Here is a 21,794-nt window from a genome sequence, read left to right as displayed (position 1 = left end):
AAAAACAGCAAGGCGGGCCAGAAAGAGGGCTAGGATGAGAGTCCGGAGGGATCACTCTGGTCCTTTGTGTGGTCTTTATGCATTTTGGATCCAGCAGACATGCTGATCTCTAAGCTAGATCCCAGCAATAGCATCCCAGAGATAGCTTCTTCCCTTTTGGGGAAGTGTCTCTTCCACTCTAAGTAGTTTGAATGTCAACCCTGCATTAGCAGGTCGATTGTCAACCTGAGAACAGAGCAGCATTGGACACGGCTATCCCCCACCAGAACACCCTTCCCCAGAAGCCACCCCTCATTGCAATGCCTCTATGCCCAAGGCATGCTTAGGAAGGGAAGTTCTGGTCTGAATCGACTGCACAAGTCACTTCCTCCTTTGCTGTTGTGAATGGGAGAGTACACAGAGCCAGGATGACTACTTAGTAACAATGGCTAATGCTTGCTGACTCTTCTGTGTCCCAGGTACTAGGAATGCCTTACACGCATCCATTCACTATGTTGAATCTTCACGATCCTATCAGGTAAGGACTACTGTTGCTCCAGTTTACAGATGAAGAAACTGAGGCTTACTGGCATTAGGGGACTTTCCCGAGGTTACACAGCTCTTGCAAGTGGCAGTGGGCTGCAAAACCACACCCGTCTCCAGCCCCAGCAAGAGCCACCAGGCTCTGAGGGGTCTAGGGGAAGCCAGTAGTTAACTCACCTGATAGGAAAGGCCATCCTTTCGGGGGTTGAGGCCAATCTCCTCCATGGATGGGGTGCTCATCATCACCTCAGTCATCTCGGCTGATCTCAGATAGTCGGGGCTGCCAAGAAACCCAGACCAAAAGTCAACAAACACCGCTTTCACATTCCTGCTCTCCATGCATTCGCTGCTGCTGCCGCCCGCCCGTGGGATCAGGGGACTGTCTGGAGACAGGATGAAAGGTGTTCAAAACAGAACTCGCAGAAAAACAAGCTCACACCCTGAGGAAGTGCTTTGCAAGCCCACAGCACCAGGGCTCTAAACCCCAACCAACAAAGCCCATTGTATGCACCTCCCCAGCAAACCTCTTCCCTTCTTTCTTGTACACTACTCCCCCTGGCACAGAGTGACCCTGAATTTTCTTTTAAATGACAGAACTAGAAAAAACCAAAACAGTAGGTTGCAGAGTCCATCTGTCTATATTAAAACCAATTCAACCATGGATCCTTTCACCCCTCCAACTAAGAATAAAAATAATCTATGTGAGTTTTCTAAAGGGGAACTGCATGCTTTTATTACATAATAACAATAACAGGTCAACCTCAGGGAAACAAAGTCCAATCATGCTGCTTCCTAAATCTCTCTGCCTCTCTGGTGCTCTTTTTGGCAAAATGCCCCACTTCAAGCCCCAAGGGGTCAGCTCTGCTGCAAGTTTCACATCTGTCAGCCAAGCCCCTTCTCTAGCCCCAGCCACAGCAGCTGCAAACTCACAGCTTGAAAAACATCCCCTGGATTAAAAGCCTTAAGGATACCGGACTCTGATTGCAAAGGAAATTTCCAGAGGGGCCAAGCTGGCCCACCAATGGCTGACATGTGAAAGTGCTTTGTACTCTCTAAGCAGGATACAAATGTTCCATTATCCTTGCACAAGCTATGGGCAAACACAAGATCCCATCAACATAATGCCAAATACACATACCAAATCTAAGCACCCACTACACAACACCCAATATCCTCACCATCGTGCCTGTGCATGTGGTTTAAAAAGGGGGAAAAGGGGTGGAACAGGCTTTCCAGGGCCTGTATCTAACAAAACAGGGGTGCAGGACTCTTCTTCATTTTGCAGTTGCTACATAGTTAAGATGACACTGGAGTTGGAAAGAGAAGCAATAGGTTCTGGTCTCTGCTCTGCCACTCACCAGCTGTGTGATCTTCAACAAGTCCTACAACCTCTCTGAGCCACAAGTGCCCTGTTTGTCTGTTACTATGATGCGAATAATGCCTATCTCATAGTTACGTTAAGGGCTAATGTCTGCAAAAAAGTGTTGCAAACTGTGAAGTGCTAATCAATAAAATAACCTTAAACCATAATTTCTCATAATATTCCTGATGAGCCCTAACACCCACCTTGGGAAATTTTGAGCAGCCAGAGGCAAAAAGCCTCCAAAAACCTCAGCCATGAGGCACCTGGCTGCTCACACACCACAGGGGAGGGAGGGGAGGACACCCAGAAGGAGAGGGGTACACAAGCCTCAGGTGTGAAGGAATTTTTACTTTGTTCTACAAGTTCAGTCCCCTCTCCAAACAGAGCCAAGCTGGGGTGGGGGAGGGGAGGCTAAGAGAAGATGCTGGGCTTCAGGGCACGCTTAGGTTCAGGTGCTGGGACCTCCTAAGGCTTTCTTCCCAGGTCATGGAAAGGACTGGACTCCCAAAGAAATGCACAGAGCGACCCTGAATTTTCGTTTAAATGACAGAACTAGGAAAAAACAAAACAGAAGATTCCCTACAGGGCTCTTCCCTCTGTCCTCGCTCAGGGCTGTGGGTCGGGCCGAAAAGTTGAAGAGAGAAGCATGAACTTTCTGGTTTCTGGGCCAGGCAGGCCGGGCCAAGGCTTGCGCTCCGCCGCCCCTCGCCAGGCGCCAGCCCCCGACCCGGGCCGGGCTCCTCACACCCGCACCTGAGAGCGCGCTCCCGGCCGCCAGCGCTCTCCCCCCACGGCCGCTCCTCCTCTGACCCAGCGCAGGAAGGAAGGAGCGCAAGTCCCAGCAGCCAGGGGCCTCTCTCCTCATCCCTCCCGGCCGGGGTCCGCCGCCGGGGGCAAACCTCCACCACCCCTGGCCCAGCCCCGGCTCCTTCCAGCTCCGCACTGCTGGGGCGGCTCCTCCCAGCCCTGGGCCCCACCAGGGTGCGTTGGTCTGTGGGGGCTGTGGAGAGGTCAAGGGTCGAGAGGATGCAGCGTGTGCCCTGCTGCTGATGGCTTCGGTTGTGTTACGTGTGGGGAGAGCGTGTTTCCTCCACCCCCCCGGAACTCTGCAAACGCCGCGGCTGCACCAGCTCAGCCCCACTGCAGCCGGCCTCGACACCGAGACTTGCATGCAAACAAAAAGAAAAAGGGGAGGGGCCGGGCAGAGCAAGAGCCCCCTGCGCCAGTCAGGGCGCGCGCCTCCCGCAGCCCCGCACAGGGGGTGTCACTGGGGGGATTCAGACGTGACCCCTGGCTCCCCCAACCCCCATACAAGCCCTACATTCGTCACTTAAGTGAGGGCTCCGAGTTCACTTCCTTTGTCTGGATGCTCTCAGCACTACCTCCCCCCACCCCCACCTTTGCAACCTTGAGGTTGACTCCTGCACCGGCTTGGGCAGCGGGTTAGCGCCCCGCGTCAGAGACGCCGGCTGTCCTCGCACCCGGAGCCCAAGAGTCGGCGCCCGGGCCCCGCAGCCACGGCAGCGAGACTGCCGCCCGCCGCAGACACGGGGTACTCACCAGTGAATGGGGAAATATACAGACATGAAGTCCTAGAGAGGCTGCCCCACGCCCTTGTGATTTAAAAACGGTCCCTGCGTCCCGAGCGAGGATGACACGGGCGCACACGGGCGCTCGCCGTCCGCCTTCCCGGGACAGCCCCGCGGCCAGCGGCGTCGGCAAAACAGCCGGAGCTCCCTGCTCTCCACCGAGCTCCTGGCCCCACAAAGAGCCCGGGAAGCTGTATTTATAGGGGCGGGGGCGGGGCTTGGCTCCGAGAGGCCCCGCCCCCTCGCCCACTCCTGGAATAACGTCACCCAAATCATGAATGGCTTCAGCGCTCGCAGCTCGCGCGGGCGGCGGCTCGGGGGCGCTGGGCTCCGCTCCCGAGGGCTTGGGCTCGCGGCGGCTCCCGGCCCGCGGCTCGCACACACGCGCGCACGCACCGGGCTGGAGCTCGCAGTCAGCGCCGCTTCCCGCCCGCAAGCCCGCCCGCGCCCGCAGCCCCCGCCCGCGCACGGCGGGGGGTTCCGGGGCGGCGGAGCTGGACTTGGGGGCGCGGGAGGCAGCGCCGGACGTGACCGCTCGGCGGCCGCGCTGAGCCGCGGGAGGGCGCCACCCTGAACGCCTGGGGCTAGTGCCCTTTCTTGCACCCACTGGCCGCCCCCAGCCCACACTTCGGGACCCCTCTTCAGCGCTCATTCCCCCAAAATAGGCCCCTCCCTGGTATCCCGGCCCGCGGCACCGCAGAGGCGCGTCCCTTCCATCCCTGCCAGCTGTGCGGAGGTGCCAGCGCCGCCAAAACGCAGTGGGAAGGTGGGGAGGGCGCGGAGCTGGAGGACCGAGCGCCCGCTGGAAGCGGGTTGGCTTGCGGGGGACTGGTCTGCAACCCTGAGATCCGTGGAGCGTTGTATTTGTGGGAGAAAGGATATGCTGTGGACCCAGGGTTTTTTCACTGGACACGGACGCACACGGCCGGCGGCGGGGCTGGGGGTGCGGGTGGGCGGCGCGCAAGCACACCCCTCATCGGACCTCGGCTCCCAGAGCTGCTCGGAGGGGGGTCGCTCTGTGACAGCAGAAACAAAGAGCTTGAGCCCCACGCCTCCCACACTGCCCAGGAATTGCAGCTGGGGGGGCTGTCCAGGTGGTCCAGCCGCGCTGACCCTGGAGCTGGGGCGCTGCAGGTCTGACTCGGGACTCAGCGCTGCCGCTCTGTGGCCTCTGCTTCAATTATGCCTGGAAAATGGCTTTGTAACCCTAACCTATGTGTACACAACGGCTGGAGAAAGGGAGTGAAAGGTATCAAAAATATAAGCAAAATTAAATCTGCTTTGAAGTCAGCTCTTTGAAAGAAAGGTAGTGAATATACTGAATCCATGGACTACTATATGTGCTTAACAATGGAAATATTAATACATAAACTTATCTGACATAAAAGGATGGGATTAATGGTGAGATTTAGTAGGGACAAGACTGTGAGGAGGATGAGAGAGGGGGCCCTCATAACTTCATCATCCACCCCCAAATCCAGCCCAGATAAAAATAATAAGAATTGACAAGAACAATTTAATTAAAAATACCTTTGCTATTTTCAATCATTCATATATATAACCTAAGTAAAAATAATGTGCTTCGTATGAAAACACAGCTGGTGACAAGCTCCTAACTGTCCCCTCCAACCAGAGAAATTCAGGAGTCTGTCTCCTCACCCCACCCCCCAAGCTAAATCAGAAATGGATTTGGGCTGCAAAGTGTCACCTAATTCTGCTTCTCTGGAGTGGTGTCCTGACAGGGGACATGCTTTCATGAACAGGAGATAATGGGAGATGGGCAGGTGTGAAATGACTGCTAATAGAGGGGCTGTTTGTGCTGGCTGGGTGTGGCACATTGCCATCTAGGTCTCCAAAGAAGAAGCCAATGCTTGGAGAGCTGGTTTCCAGGCACTCAGAGAAGAGTGTCTGGGCTAGGCCTTGGGGTGAGTGTGAAGGAACCTTCTGCCATTCTCCCTTGTAGCAATCCCTGGCAAGGCCTGAGATGAAAGACTGTCATACCACTTTTATGACAACAGACACACTTTACATATTTGTGATTACTCCCATGTGAAACTTTCCAAACTCAGAAATCGATTGCCTCTCCCACCACACACAAGGTAAGTGTCAAAATGGCCTCATTCTGGAGAAGAGTGTGGAGAACAAGGCCTCCACCAGCAGCTATCTGGCCTCTGGAACAATTCCTTACATTGGAGAACACCAAAGTAATTATCCGATGCCCACTCTTTGGGAAACTTCGTTTTAGTGCCCATTTTAACTAAATTTCACTTTAGTCAGTAAGTTAAAATAGAAAACAAGCCTTCGGTTGTGATCCCAAATCTGTACTTTCTGTCTCTCCTCTGGCCCCACAGTGACACATTCATTCATTTGAATTTATGGGAGGCATGGTGCTAAACTTCAATATGACCATAGCAAGTATGCCATTTCTCAGTAATACTGCTTTATATAGTGTCTTGCAGTTTTTCAAAGCATTTCACTATCATGGCTTTCAAAAGAATGTGATAAGATTAACATAGCATAGCTTACATTCCCCAGTTTACAGGTATGTAAACTGAGGCTGAAATAAATTAGAGGACTTGGCAAAGATCATACAGGTAGAAAGTGGTTGGGCTGGGCCTGGAACTCAGAGGTTGCAGGCATACTCAGTTGATCACTCTGTTACATAACTCTTGCTCTGGGTCACTGCATTTCCTTCATATCTCTAAAGTGACAGGGTATTTTAACATGCACACTGATCATTTCTTCCCAATACCCTATGAGACAGGTTTCTATCCTACTGCCTTTGAATAAATGAAGAAACAGAAACATAAGCGAATGAAGTTACTTAGAGCCCCAGAACCTTAGAGCTGAAAGAGACCTTCCAAATCACCTATTCCAGTCTCCTCATTTTACAGTGAGAAGACACTTAAGAGATTAAATGGCATGTCCAAGGTCGCCAGGCTATTAAGTGGTGTAGATGGAACTTGAATGCAGGTTTCAGACCGCTAGTCAAATGTTCTTTCCGCTATAACACTGTGTCTTGCACTGCATTTGCCAAGAAGTCAGCAGCAAAGGTCAAACCCAAGATCTGAGCTCTCTAAAATGCCTCAGTCCATCACCAACATTTATTGAGCATCTACTATATGCAGATCAGTGAACTAAACATACAATCAGAGCCCTCTGCACTCCCTCCTTCCCTTCTCCTTTGTTGCAATAAGTCCCCAGGGACTATGGGACTAATTACAATTCTGCTTCAATAAAAATCCACATGTAATCACAATTGCCTTGCTTTTCAACATTTACATAAGTCCAGTTTCCCTGCTCCTTCCTAAAATAAAAATTCAAAAAAGAATAAAGGCAGTGAACTTAAAATCTTATTAGAGTTACCTCAGTTGCAACTGTGCCATATGTGCAGGACATGTAGCTAATTATTCATCCAGTTTGAAAAAAAAATGGCCAGGCATGGTGGCTCAAGTCTGTAATCCCAGCACTTTGGGAGGCCAAGGCCAGAGGATTGCTTGAGGCTAGTAGTTCAAGACTAGTCTGGGTAACATAGTGAGACCCCATCTCTAAAAAAAAAATTTTAAACTTAGCTGAGCATTGAGATGCACACCTGTAATCCTAGCTACTCAGGAGGCTGAGGCAGGAGGATCACTTGATTCCAGGAATTTGAGGTTGTATGAACCATGATCATGCCACTGCACTCCAGCCTCGGCAACAGAGCAAGACCCTTTCAAAAAAAAAAAGTCTCCATCTAAATTCATTTGGCAATATATTCCCACATTTTTTTTCTCTCTCTCTCTGGCTTGCAAAAAGACAGTATTGTGTTTAATCTGCCTCAGAGTGGTGAGGCTGGCACTTTGGTTAGCCATGAGGGACTTTATGATGTAGCCATTTCACCTTGGGGAAGAAAATAGAAGAAAGAAATAGGCTGAGCATGGTGGCTCATGCCTGTAAGGCCGAGGTGGGCAGCGGATTGTTTGAGCTCATGAGTTCGAGACCAGCCTGAGCAAGAGCGAGACCCCATCTCTACTAAAAATAGAAAGAAATCAATTGGCCAACTAAAAATATATATAAAAAATTAGCCGGGCATGGTGGCACATGCCTGTAGTCCCAGCTACTTGGGAGGCTGAGGCAGGAGGATTGCTTGAGCCCAGGAGTTTGAGGTTGCTATGAGCTAGGCTGACACCACGGCACTCTGTCTCAAAAAAGAAAGAAAGAAAGAAAGAAAGAAAGAAAGAAAGAAAGAAAGAAAGAAAGAAAGAAAGAAAGAAAGAAAGAAAGAAAGAAAGAAAGAAAGAAAGAAAGAAAGAAAGAAAGAAAGAAAGAAAGAAAGAAAGAAAGAAAGAAAGATAGATTTGCTAAAGTACATTCATAACTCTTGCCACATTTATGTCTCACAACAACCTTAGACCTACGCACTATTGCTCCATTTTGCAGATGAAGAAACAGAGACTCTGAGAAGTTAAGTAACTTGGCCATGTGGTTCTCAAATGGTTGAACAAAAATGTGACTCAGGGGCTTGCTGTTTCCAAAGCCTATGTTTTCCCCACTTATCATGCCTTTGTGAATACAAAAGGCATAATACAACTGAATACAAAAGTGTTGGTTCCAATAGCAAAGCCCAGGACCACTGGCATCCACCCAGCAGGGCAAGGCTGGCAGAATAAACAAATTTCTCACCCTGGGAATCTGGGAGCTTCTTAAAGATATCAGTCAAACGCTTGGGTTTAAAAAAAAAAGTGAGTAGGAGAAGGGAAGTTTCTAGCCAATTTTTCGGTGAAACTCATTTGAGTACGTAAGAAATCTGAAAGGCAAGAATGTGTGTGGGTTGAAGTGAGAATGAAATGAGATAATGTTATGAAAACACTCGGTAAATTGGAAAGCGCTGAGCAGACGCAGGGCTTGTTTTTGAGGTGTTTTGGGGGAAAGAGAGGGTTCAGCAGAGTTGATTGCATCTGCTTCAGGTTCTCACCCAGTGCAATCACGGACTGCCCCATTTTCCTCCTGGAGTGCCTTGATTGACATATCCAGCTCTTGGGGGCAAGAACTGATGCTCTGCCTGGTGGTCACTACTGTCCCAGCATCTCCTCTCCCCTCCACAAGTTCCTCCTGTCTTTGGTGCCTCTGAGGAAGTGCCAGCTGGGCACTGGTCACGTGACAACGGGACAAGGCCTGAGAGTGTGAGCATCCCCCCACCTCAGCCATTAGGACATTGGCAGTTACCAACACAAAGCAACCCAAACCCACCAAACTCATCGAGCCTTTGATTGACTTTGCTGTAAGTCCTCAAGCAAGTGGCTTGACTTCTCTGTGTCTCAGACTCCTAAGGCAATAAATGCAGGCAATAGAAGTCTCTTTTTTAGGTCTCAGGGCATTAATAAGGCTGAGAGAAATTGCTCGTATAAATGCACAAGAGAATAGCGCTTGTGTCCTTTTGATCAGAGCATTCTTCCCGGTGTAAAGCCTGTGCCTCCCCTTGCCATGTATCAGCTCAAGAGAAGCTTCCAGAATCCCCTCACCCCCAAAAGAAGCCTGGGGGCCAGCAGCTCATAAACTCTTGCCTTCCCAAATATCAAAGAGATTCAGTCCTGGCTTTTTCTTTATCGCTACCAAGGGGCCTTTGAAGCAAAGGGATTTTTCTGAGAAAGAAAACTCTATGGAATCTTTAGGGTCCAGGCCCTAAAAGAAAACTCTCAAACTGGAATCAGTTCAAGACTCTCGTGTCCAATTAAGGAAACACTCACATTCCTGTCCTACCTCTGGCTCTGTCTTGCTTTCTCTCTTTCCACATCTGCACAGGAATGCACTTCCACGGCCAGAAAAGAGACGTTCCTATCACCAGGACGCAGATCATATAGCAGCGTGTTCCTTGCAGCGTGCTGATACTTTCCCTGAGTTAGACAAAGAGTGTGGACCACAGAACAGTCCAAACTCGCTTCATACCACTCTGCTCACATCTCTCCCTGTTTTATCCCCAACTCTGGACTAGGGAAACTCCATCGTACCTGGGGACTTATAAAAAAAAAGGAAACACTTACAACAGTTACTTGCGAAGAAAAGCACTTTCAGTTTTCTTTTCGAGTATACAGGATGTCAGCTAGCTTCCTCCGGGGGCAGCTGTGTCCCTGCTGATTTCACACTCACTGCTTCTCCTTGGAAGAGCTAGTAGCATGTTATGCACCAGAGAGCAGTTCCTCCCGAGCACTCTGCCAACTCCCTGCCCGTAACCTGAGCTAACACTAGCTGGCTGGAGTCCCTGGTGTACTTCACACCCACATGGCACCGGCCTTGGGATCAGATAGCTGGGTCCACATTATACCTTCCTGCTCTCTTAGCAACAATTCTAACAGGCATTATCACCTACTATGTGCCAGGCAGGTGGTGGTGTTTCCAAGGAATTGCTTTAGGAGACCTTTAGTTCTCTTCCATCCCCATCACCCCCCCCCACACACACACACACACCAAACCATCCCAGATAAACAGACGCTCTGCGTGATGAGAGTGTGCCTGCCAGGACAATGCAGCTGGAAGACAAATTCCCTAAATTCCAAAAGAATCATAAAGCTCAGTAGAAACAGCACACATGCTGTGCAGGTAAAGTTTGCAGCAGGTCTCCTAGCCTTGCCTTTCCTATGGGATTTGCTACCCCTGACTTCCTTTTATAAAGAAATAAGTGTCTGCCTCTGGTGCATGGCATGGTGTCAGGCACTGGGGAGACAGGACCGAGGGGCCACTCTCTCTAATACCGGATGGTAACTGTTGCATGCAATAGTCACGTGAGCGTGGGTATTGATGTGAGTAGTTCCGCCCTGGGCAGGGGGTTAGCAAGAGAGGTGCTGACCACCAGAAGAGAGCTCTCAAGGGTGGGGACTGGCTCTGTTTTGTGTGTTGCTGTATCGCCACCACCTGGAAGGGGGCCTGGAACCTCATTTAGCACTCAGTAAATGTCTCCTGAAGGAATGGTAGCAGGAATAGCTAAAAGGAAAGGATGGCAACCCAGCTGGCCTCAAAGGATGGGGAGAAGCGAGAGAAGGGCAGTCCTGCCGACAGGCGGCATCGGCAGAGGCTCGTGCCAGGAGCGAGGAGACAGCATGGAAGTACCCAGACTTTGGGAGGAGGCACTGGAGCCCCCCAGGCCTCTAAGTCTACGGGCTAAATGGAAGAACTACTTCCATTAGTAAAGGGCCTCGTGCTCTGCAGAAGGGACCATGCACAAGATTTCTAGCAGTAAAAAAGTCTGTTACTGCTATTAGCCAACGCGGTCTAGTTCCCAGCACCCCCACGATATTGGAGCTAATGTCAGCGTTTCTCTTCCAGCCAGGGGGGCCTCAGCAGAAGTGTTAAGTAGATCACATTACATATATGCGAAATGCGTCTCTTGAGACTTCCCCTTTCTACCCTCTCTTTTCACACTTCTCTTCCACCTACCCCAGGCATCCACCTGCTGACGTCAGGAAGCCCAATGCTCCCTTAGTAACAGCCTACCAAGGTCCCAAACCCCTCCTTTCCTTTCCATCGAAACTTCCATCCTACAGCTCTCTGAGCCCAGGCAGCTGTCAGGCAAGAGAACTTGATCTGGCACTATTGTGGGAAGGACATACGGGTACGACCTCAAAGGCCACCGTCTCACAGTGACATTGCACAGGGGGCAAGTGGACAACAGGGAAGATCCCTCTGGTCCAGGGGGCAGAATGAGGTTGATGGTAGAAGCCCGAGAGGAAACCACGCCATGGTGAGGGGGGAAAGAAGGAAATGGCGTGGAAGGGCTGGGGTGGGTGCGTCCAGCGGGCATGGGCTTTGGATGGCTTCTCCTGTCAGTCAGTCCTTCTGGAGAGATCTGACTGCAACCCTCGCCTCACATGTGGCCACAGCACTTTAGTGGATTAACTCTCATGAGCAATGGAAGGAGGAAAAAAAAAGTCTGGGCAGACAATTTGCTTCCTTCGTTCCTTCTTCCTAATCAGGGACAGAGCTTTAGACCAAAAGAAACTTCTCCCTTCAGGCCCGTGGGTGCCCAGCGCGCCTGCCCAGGTGCGCACCAGCAGAAGTCCTGCATGAGTGAGCCCGAGTGAAAGCCAGGACAAGTCACGATGGCAACAGGGCAAGTGTCTTTTCCTGTCCTCCATAAACCTCAGGAGTGCCAGAGGCTCACACACAGGGTTTTAGAGCCCAGAGAGCAGCCGTGTGGCACATTTGGGGCTTGGGTAGAGCCAGTGACACTACTGTCCCCAGCTGCTGAGGATGGTGGGGCAGCTGGCCACCCACACCTCCTGCCCTTACCAGGGGCACTTACCCTCTGGGGATGAATTCAGAGGCAGTGCCAGTGCCCAGGCAAAAGCCTTGCCTTGCACCCCCTGCTGCCCTGCTTGCACGCCTGGCTTTCTTGTTTGTTCTCCTCCAGGCTCCTCTTTGGAAAGGAAAACCAGGAAGCGGGAAGGTGATGCTCCTGAGCTGTTTTCCAACCTCATTCTGACGTGCCCCATGTAATTGCTGCAAAGGGCCGGAGTGCTCTGTGTGTTCGGGTCTTCCTGGGGGGCGGGGCAGGGAGTGCTCACCACTCCTAGCCACCTGCTCATCTTGTCTTTGGGGTTGCAGAGTGTGCCAGTGAAACCACTGACCCACTTTGCTTCCAGTGCCACCCTACAGAGGATCCCCAGCGTTATTCTCACTCGATTGACTTTGCCTAATCTTCCATGATGTTTACAAAGAAGAAATTGTGGTTTTTCACAACATTTACAAAGAAGAAACTATAAAGACAAATGGGTTACACACAGATACGACGTTGCCTGGCATTCTTCTTAATAAGAGCAACGAACAGTTCCCATTACTTGCCAGGGCTCAGTTTACTCACCCGTACGATGGGCCTTATTAGTGCCTTCCCCTCAGCTCACAATGCAGTCAGGGTGCAATAGTGACAGGCACTCAGCTTCTGACAGAAAGGTGCAGTATTAAATTTTCCTCTATTGGGCCTGCTTAAAGATGAACAGTAAAAAAGAAAGGAAAGTGAAACCTACATTGATTATTTTATTTTGTTGCTTTTTAACAGGAAAACATAGCCAAGGCAGCAAAACCCTTTTTTGGTTTCTGAGAGAGGCCAAGCCAGTTCTCTTAGAAGAGAATGATGCCAAATGTCATAGTTAATGTCCCTTCTCTCCCTCTTCCCCAGCACCTTTTTTGGAGGATTGGCTCTGGGTCTCACACTTGCTGACACCTTGGCTACAATCACGCAGGTCTGTGAGCTGGTCCGTTTGTGTGGCCAAGCATGAGGTTGTACTGGCCCTCCTTGGCCTGGTACATACAGTCCCCAACCTCACAGCCTGCCTCTCGTACACAGGGCATGGGCATTTCCTCCAGCATCTTCTAGCTATTTGCTCACCAGAAACATTGAGAAATACCCTGGTATCGACTGCCAGCAAGTAGCCCAGCTCTTCTTTGTTCCTGGGACCTCCACATGTCCACACAAGCACATACGCTATGTGCCAGGGGCATCTCATCAGGTGAACAGTGCTCTGTTCTCTAGGTCTAAGTGAGGGAAACAACACTGACCTCAACCCAAACAGAAACAGAAGCTTCTCATCCAATTCACATTGTTTTACCACCTTTTGTTTGTGTTTGGGTATTTCCCACAAGCAGCAACGAACACCTCCCAGTGACTTCGGGGAAACAGGTGTGAGGGATGAGTATGACTTCAGTGTTTTATTCTCTTCCTTCTGTGGAGCAATGGCCTGAGTGATGGGGGCCTTCAGGGGGATCACAGTGTCAGTACCCTGCACCACAGATGAGCTTCTGATGGCAAGGAGGGAGGGGGTCCTCATGGGGCTACTGCAATGGCCCAAGAGGGAGGTGGTGTCTGCATAGATAGAGCTTCAAAACGTAGTAGCTGTCTGGATATGGGAGCAGAAGGAAGAGGGAGCTGGGAAATGCTTGGAGTTCCTGAGCTTGGGTGGCTGGAAAACTGGCATCAGCAGCTGGAAAAGCAAAGTCAAGAGGGGGCTGATTTGGGGAGAAGATGGTCATGTCTGTTTTCCATGCAGTGACTGTCTATTGAGGAGCAGCTGTGGCCACCAGTGCTGTCAGCCCATCCATGCTGGTTGCTTTGGTAGCTCTTGGGTCCACAGAGCCTGAGGTTTCCATTCTAAATGTCACGTGCTTGGCAGATTGAGTTCTTCAGAAGCAGATGCTGAGACAGGGTTTGGGACTAATGCTTATGCAAGGAAGGGGGAAGAGGCAACCTTGGGTAGAGAAAGAAGTCTAATTGAGACGCAGGCTTTACAAATCTTGGCCCACCCTGTGGGGAGCTTTGGCGCCAATCCAGGTAGTCAGAGGGACATGCACTGGCACAGAATGCCTGGGCCTTTACTCTCCTGCTGTGCCCAGTCTGCATTGTGTGTGTCGTGGGAGGGCATGATCCTGGGTGAGGCAGCTCTCTGCAGCTGGGCAGCAGATCCTCCCTAGAAGGGACCTGGGGGCACATTTCATATCTAGCACAGACCCCAACACTTGCCACCAGCCCCCGACGTTGCCTCTCTTGAGTGTGCCATGCACTGCACAGCTCTGTCACAGAGAATCCTCCGGGAAAGCACAGAGTAGGTGCGAGCCTGACTTCTACATTTTGCAGGTGACATAGCCAAGGCCCACGGGAGAGGAAGTGGCTTTGCTAAGTTCCAACAGTCAGTGAACAGTGAACCCAGGACCAACACTTGGCCCCTCAGGCTCCTTGGCTTTTCCTTGACCCGAGAGGAGACTGCTCTGTGCCAAAAGGTGGTGGTGGGCAGACTCTGCTGTGCGCCTGATTGGATGCCTGCAGCCTTGCTGGGAGCCCTAGGGACTCGCTCCCCAAAGCCTTGAGCGGGGCTGGAACAAGACCTGGGGAGAAGACTGAATTCAGACTCCCAGAGAGGCAGGGCCTGTCACATTCCAGAAGCAGTTCCTTTCTTCTGATCTTTGTCCTGGGATTAAGCTAGCTCAGCAGGGGTCATTCTGGAGTCTTCCATAATTGCTGTTGCTGGACCGGGCATTGGTATGGTCATTACCCTGCACTGGTGTGTTACAGGAAAGATCCCAGGACGCTCCCCATGGGTTATGTGGGGCTGTTATTGGAGGCGCTCTTCATGGCATTCTGTGTGTCTTTAGCTTCTTCCTCTGAGGCCCCTGGGGCACCTCAGCAGCAGGAATAGATGCACTTCTCTGAGGCAGCTGCCGGCTTTTTCACATCATGGATGCGGCAAGTGCTGTATGTGCTTTTCCTGAACCTTTGCTTTGTAGGTTAGGAAGGCAGAGCTTGATCTGAGAATGCCTTAGTCCAAGTGTACAGGCCCTACAGTACGCAGTGAGGTAGTGACCGCACTGGGCTTTGTCCTCTTTTGCCTTCCCTTCCTCTGTATTTGCTCTTTTTTTTTTAAACTTTGCTCTATCTTATGTGGGTTTTGTAAATCCCAACACTCTCTGGAAAGATGTGATATGTAAATAACAGAATTAAATATGCCTTCTTTAGGGAAGTTCAGTTTGTCCTGAGGTTTGCCACTCTGAGTGTCGTCTGCAGAGCAGCCTCCCAGGGATGTGGTCAGTTGCTGTGGGCTTCCAGGGAGCCGGAACCTGGATTCGTACTCGCCCTGCAGTACAAATCATGCTCACGTCTCAGAACCACTATGGATAAGGTCAGGGTGTTAACGGAGTCCTGGAGCAGCCCAGCTTGCTGAGTGGTCACCAACATTCAGGTCTTCCAAGGGGCTGGAGGGAGAGTCTCATCTCACACACTTTTCCCTGAGTGTAGCACGTGGCCAGGATCAGCCTATCATGCTTGCCTTGCTCCGTGTGATCCAGACACGACGCAAGTTTATACCCAGAAGCCGCCTTGGTTTTGCAAGGGCGCATGATAGTTCCTTGAGGTATTTCAGTATCTCCAGGCAGGTCAATCTGGTCATAATTGCCTTTCCTTACTTTGGTGTTTCCACAAGCTGGGGCCTTTTGCTGTTGTCCTGCAGTCCTGAATGGCCCTTGCGAGGCATTTTTTCCAAGCTGACACATCAAAGCACTCCTTCTGGTATTAAGAATTCTCTCCAACTGCATGTCCTAGGAGTGAACACATCAGCAGCAGAGGGATCTGAAAACCAGACTTGTCCACCTTTTTGAGCAACTGTTTCCTTCTAAGCCAGGGCTTTCTAGGCCAAGCGTTGATACGAGGATTCCTAAGTTCCTGTGCTTGGCCCTGCCGGGGTACAGACAGAATTACTCACACCCAGGTGTCGAGAGGGCCCATCCCGCAAGCAGACAACGCCCGTCTCCACCACAGGGTGTTTATTATCCTTTGTCTTTGGGTTATTTCAGATCACTGAGAAGGTAGCAATGAAATCTCTTGGAAATTACACATATAACGCATGAATGAACCTCTCTTAGCTTCCATTTCCTTGCCTGCCAAGGAGGGGGCGGGGATAATAACACCCACCTTGCAGAGTTGTGTAGTTACAAGAGGTGGATGATAGAAAACATCTGGTGCCGCACCTGTAACCTGGCTTGATGCTCCTTAAATGGTAACTAGTCTGTGTAAAATGCATACAGTCCTCTGAACTTGAGACTTTGCTAATTCAGAGACCACAAACCAGCACCATCAGCTCACCAGAAATTTGTTAGGAAGGCAATTTCTCTGCCATCCCAACCGGCTGAATCAGAATCTGCATTTTAATGAGATTTCCCAGGTGACCATATGCACATTACAGTTTGGGTATCCTCTATTTAAAGGACAGGAATTTTACCTTTGAATATGGTGGTGAATATGTTGGTGATGGCATTTCTCTTGGCAACCAACAGATAGTAAATGAGTCCACAAATCAAATTAAGGCAATATTTACTTAACACAGCTTGCTCTGGGGCCAGGCTGCCTCTGCCGTGGCCCTGGACAGCCCGAGGCTTGCTCTTCTCACCTGTTCTGCTCACCTGCCTCTGTGGTCACCTGCTCAGTGGCCAAGGCCCCAGGGAGATTGTGGGCTCCTTGTTTATCGGGCAAGCACAGATAAGGTTTCTCACAGCCCCACCTGAGCACCCGTGCCAAGGTAAACTTGCTCTCCAGAATCGCTCCCTGACTGGAAAATGTGTCAGTCTATTTATTTCTCACTCCCACTGGAAAAAAGGTGGGGTGGGGGGAGTGGTTGGTCATGATGTCATTCTTTCCACGGAACTTCTCAAAGGCATTGCATTTCACGGTGACTTGCTGCTTGCGTTTCTGTGCACAGTCAGGAGCAGAACTGGCCTAGAGCACAACTTTCTCTTCCTTCTTCCACTGCGCCACCCCTCCCCCACCCCTTGCTGGGCTTTTGCTCAAGGGAGGGCCTTGCAGTCACCCTGAAAAGGAACCTGGGAGCCAAGGGGTGTAGGAAAGTTTTTTTGAGGTTTTCTCCCAAGGTGAACTGCAGCTATCATTAGGGAAGGAGGGCCAGTGCTGGCCCTCTAGGGGCAGGGTGGGATCCCCTGGCGGCAATCCCCCTGAGAGGAGTCAGAGATTGGGAACAACAGGTGGAATGATCTTTCTAAAAGCCGTACAAAGAGTCAGCACCAGTTGCATTCTTCAAAACTTCTGCTTACATTTCTCTGGAGAAGAGCTAAGGTTTCTCCTTGGGTTCCTGGCTCCCCTGTTGATGGGTGATGCTGTAGGCTGGGGACAGTGTGGGGTGGGGGAATCTGGACTCATGCTGGGAGGGTGAGCCCATCTTTCATTCCCCTTATCAAGATGCTCCTGTAGTTCCACGTTGCTTCCCTCCCAAGTTGGAAGTACTTATTGAGAAAACCAAAGTTAATAAAATACAAAAGAGGTCTTCTATAAGCCAGGACAGAGAATGTGCGAGGAATGAAGAATTAGGATTAACCTCCAATCTAAAAAGTGTTTAAAATTGTTTTTTGGGGGGTAATATTTCAACATGTTGATAAAATCAGAGACTGATTTCTCAGCTAGTTCAGCCAGGGCAGGCTAGGTTGTGCCGCAGTAACAACCAACCCCCAAGCCCCAGTGGCTGAGAGCACCAGAAGCTCCTTTCTCACTCCTCCAGTCCTCCGTGGGTTTCCTTGGAGTCACGCTTGCTCAGGGACAGGGGAGGAGAGAAGCTTTGCCTCTGGGATGCCATGGTGGCCAAAGCTTTTGTGCATTTCTTCATGAGGCCAGAACCACAGGTCACTTCCACTCACATGTCACTGGCCAAAACAAGCCTCTAACCCCCCACAAACTTCAAAATGCATCGATGGGGAAATGCAATCATACTGTAGATCTGAAAGGCAGAGAGCCAGAAACATTATATGTGGTGGGCAGCAGTAATGATGGCCACATCAATTTTAGCAAATATTAACATGTTACCTTGTGTATGTCATGTCTTTTTTCTTCCAAGAGAGTAAGCACTAGAGATACAACTGAGCTCTCCTCTGTCTTCCTCCTCACCCCATTTCCCCCTCATTTCCCAGAGATAAGCACTGTTTTGAGATCTGTGTTAATCATCTTCATGTGTGTTTTTACATTTGTACTACATTTTTATGTATCGCAAACATTAGTGTTATTGTGCAGGCTTTTAAACTCTCTATAGTATATAATAATCTGTATTATAGTATTATAGTCTTCTGCGGTGTGTATGTCTCCCTTAGCGTTATGATTGTGAGATTTTTATCGGTGTTGACACATGCTGTATTGTATTCCATTGTATAACTAGGATACATTTTAGTTATCCATTCTCCTGTTGACAGATATTTAGGTTGTCTCCCATGCTGCACTGAACATCTTAATTCATGTCTTCTTGACTGTATGCGTAGGAGTGAAATTTCTGGACATGTTCACCTTCTACTTTCCTAGTTGTTGCCAAATTGCTCTCCAGTGTGTTGGATCGACTTACACTCCCACTAGTAGTGAATGAGACTCCATGCTTTCACAGCTCTTTCCCAACACTTGGCATTGGCCAACACATTTTTGCAGATCTGGTGGGTGTGAATGGTATCTCATCATTGTTTTGATTTGTATTTCTTTGATTAATAGTGAGAGTGAGTGTCTTGTTATATTTTTATTGATCTTCTGGGGTTCTTCTTCCATGAATTGATAGTTTATATTCTTTGCCCATTTCCAACATGTTGTCTTTTTCTTATTAATTTGAGATATTTCTATACATGTTATATTCATTGCAAATATCTTCTCCAAGGCTACTGTTTGTTTTCCACATGGTTATGGCAGCCTTTGTTGTACAGAAGTTAATTTTAATGCTGTAGTAAAAGTATCACTTTTTTATGGTTCCTATTTTCTGTGTGTGTGTTTCACTTTCTTTCTTTCTTTCTTTTTATTTTTTTGAGGCAGAGTCTCACTTTGTTGCCCAGGCTAGAGTGAGTGCTGTGGCCTCCACCTAGCTCACAGCAACCTTAAACTCCTGGGCTCAGCAATCCTCCTGCCTCAGCCTCCCCAGTAGCTGGGACTACAAGCATGTGCCACCATGCCTGGCTAATTTTTTCTATATATATTAATTGGCCAATTAATTTCTTTCTATTTACAGTAGAGACAGGGTCTCACTCTTGCTCAGGCTGGTTTCGAACTCCTGACCTTGAGCAATCCACCTGCCTCAGCCTCCCAGAGTGCTAAGATTACAGGCGTGAGCCACCACGCCCGGCCCGTGTGTGTGTGTGTGTGTGTGTGTGTGTGTGTTTAAATGAAATCTTTATTTATGTTAAGATCATGAAGAATTTTTCTATCTTTTCATCTCATGTTTTAAATTCTGCCTTTTTTTTTAAAGTTTTGTTTTTAATCCACCTGGGATCGATCTAACCTAGAAATCAACTTTGTATTCTCTATATGGTTAAAAGTCATTCCTAGCCCTCATTCAATCAAATAGACCACCCTTTCCACACTGAGGTGTAATGTCATCTCTGCCCTATCTTGTTTCCAAACACGGGGGCCAGGGCTGGTCTCTTGATTCTGCTGCCTTAGTTTGTCCTTGTGCCCAAACTGTACTGTCTTCTTTATTAAATATTTTGATAATAAATCTTGAAATCTGGTAGGGCAAGTTCTTCCACCTTGAACTTTTTTCAAAATTGTTTCTCAGTTATTCTTGGCCCTTTGTTCTTCCAAGGGAATTTTGGGATCAGATTGCCTAGTTCAAAACAAAACAAAAACCAAACCAAACCAAACAAAAAACCCTATTGTACTTCAATTGAAATTCTAGAGATAAATTTGGGAGGAATTGATAACTTTATGATTTTGAATCTTCCTTTTTATTCATTATCTGGCATCTGGCATGTGCTTATGATCTCCAAGCCCCACACTGGGACCCCTAATTTCTCCTCCTCTCCCCTCTCCGACCCTTCTTACTTCAATTCAAGCATCATGTACTTCCTACTTCTTGGTGTAGTTTCAGCACCTGTCCTTGTAGAACCACCATCTCTTTCAGAGTCTCCTGATTCTTCCAGCTCTTCTCGCTATGCACACATCACAATGGTGGGAGGGGCAGGGAGAGAGTTCTGGTAGTCTCCTGTGAAGAGACAGGGAGGCATCATTCCAGATGCGGTGGGAGGATTGTCCCAAAGGTCCAATAAGTTTGTGAGCTTTGGGACATGGTATGTGCATTGGTTAACAGCCCAGTGTGCTCATCCTGAATTCCTGAACATTCATTTACCAGCTCTGGGCAGATTTGGGCAAATTACTTAAGTGTGCAGTGCCTCAGTTTCCCCTTCTGTAATGTAGAAATGAAAATGGTGATTATCTCATTGTATAATTGTGAGAAATAAATGTGTTCATGTATGTAAAGTACGTGGGACAATGCCCAGCATTGTCAGGCATTCTAGGTGCCTGATATGCATTATTTATTACTGTTATTACTGAGATAGGATGTCCAAGGCACACTGGGAACATGGTTAGCTTGAATGTTCAAATTAGATAATGTCAGAGTAGCTCACGAATCTTAACACCAGACAAAGAACTTGCTGGTTAGCGTTGTATGTTCTCATTAAGCACAGGGGCACCATCCGTAGAGTTGAAGGTTTAATCATTAGTGATTCCCAGTGGTGTTAGTTTAGCGTTAACCATGTTGCAAATTTTGCAAAATCGATGAATTCACGAATGGTGCCCAAGATAATCTAATCCAATTTCCTACCTCGTGCTTGAAACCTCTTCCAATAAAGCTTCTATAGAAAAGGCTGATTTTTATGAGACAAGAATCAGAAAGGCAGGAATATTGGAAGAACATCAGACCTACTTGAAAAATAAAACTAAAGAGATGGTAGAAAATAGCGAAAATTGATAAAGGTTCAAAGGTTGCTGGGAGTAGCCATTACGAGAGACTGAAAGTGAGGGTCTGTTTCTAGAGAGCAGACAGCCTAGGTCCAGGAGAGAGTCTATCCAGGAAACCAGGGAGCATTTCTTAAGATTCTACATTACTGCAGAAGTGGGCCACCTGGGGCCTTAGAACGTCTCTCTCCCCCTTCCTGCCACCAGGCTGCCTGGGCTCCTGATATTTTTGCCCCCTTTGGGTTAAGACTTTGGATGCCCCTATTGAAAGGAAATACACGTATAACTTATGAGAAGTGAGCCCACATCACCTAGGAGACCCTCAGATTGAGGGTCTCCTTGGCCTGGGCCTAGCTGAGAGCAGGTTATAGGGTACAGATATAGCAAAGGCAGCTCTGCTGGCAGAGGGGAAGCGAAATGCTCAGGGTGTGGGGCCCTGTTACAGGCAGGGAAGGCCAGGCAGTCGCTCAATGAAACCAGAGGAGGGGACGGTAGGGGATGGGGTGGGGGAAATACAGTCTCAGGGTGTGGGTGAGGGTGTGGGAGGGGACGGCTAAAGAGTGCATGGAACCACCAACATCGAGTTACTTCTCCATCTGGCTGAAAGCTGGCTCTGGCCCCCAGAAGTTCTTTTCCAATGACCTAAGCAGCCACAGACCTGCGGGGAATCTTCCCCCAACCCTAAGCAAACAGGATTAAATCCAGGACTTCACATCACCATGTGGGATTTCCCTCAGAGGCTCAGACTCCAGAATTAGAGATTCTTACATGGTATATCCCTGATAATAGCAGCACTTCATTGTGTGCAGCTCTCCATGTTTATAGAGCACTTAACCATCTCTTTTGCCCCTCCTCATACCCCTGGGGGCTAGACAGGGCAGTATTATATTCCCCAAGCTCTGAAAATAGCTGAGGGTCAAAGAAGAGAGCAAGAGGTCACACTGATCTTACATTGGGGTCCCCACAGCTGTAGGAATGTAGCATCAGGCCAGGGGGTGAGTTGGTGGAGAACAAGGCAGTCCCTCACCCCAGGCCATTATATTGGGGTGGGGCAGCCAGGGCTCACTCCCACAGGGAGGGGCTGCTAAGGGGGCTGTCA

General features: G+C 49.3%; 1 protein-coding gene across 2 annotated transcripts in view; it reads right to left on the bottom strand.

Annotated features, from left to right (window-relative positions):
• Window positions 1–19,892, bottom strand: part of LBH (LBH regulator of Wnt signaling pathway) — a 39,432-nt gene extending 19,540 nt beyond the window's left edge. Inside the window, exons 1-3 of one of the 2 annotated variants that reach the window (XM_076000644.1) lie at window positions 19,781–19,892; window positions 12,308–12,428; window positions 700–802 (exon numbers count right to left, since the gene is read on the bottom strand). In XM_076000644.1, the coding sequence (XP_075856759.1) occupies window positions 700–777 (78 nt within the window). In that variant the 5' untranslated portion in view covers window positions 778–802; window positions 12,308–12,428; window positions 19,781–19,892. Of the gene's footprint in view, window positions 1–699; window positions 803–3,445; window positions 3,669–12,307; window positions 12,429–19,780 lie in introns of those variants that run through there. The other variant, XM_012788348.3, reaches the window with a different exon arrangement.
• Window positions 19,893–21,794: the final 1,902 nt, after the last annotated feature.

This window comes from Microcebus murinus, chromosome 3, assembly GCF_040939455.1.
Source record: "Microcebus murinus isolate Inina chromosome 3, M.murinus_Inina_mat1.0, whole genome shotgun sequence".
Lineage (NCBI taxonomy): Eukaryota > Metazoa > Chordata > Mammalia > Primates > Cheirogaleidae > Microcebus > Microcebus murinus.
This window is presented reverse-complemented; position numbering and strand designations above follow the sequence as displayed.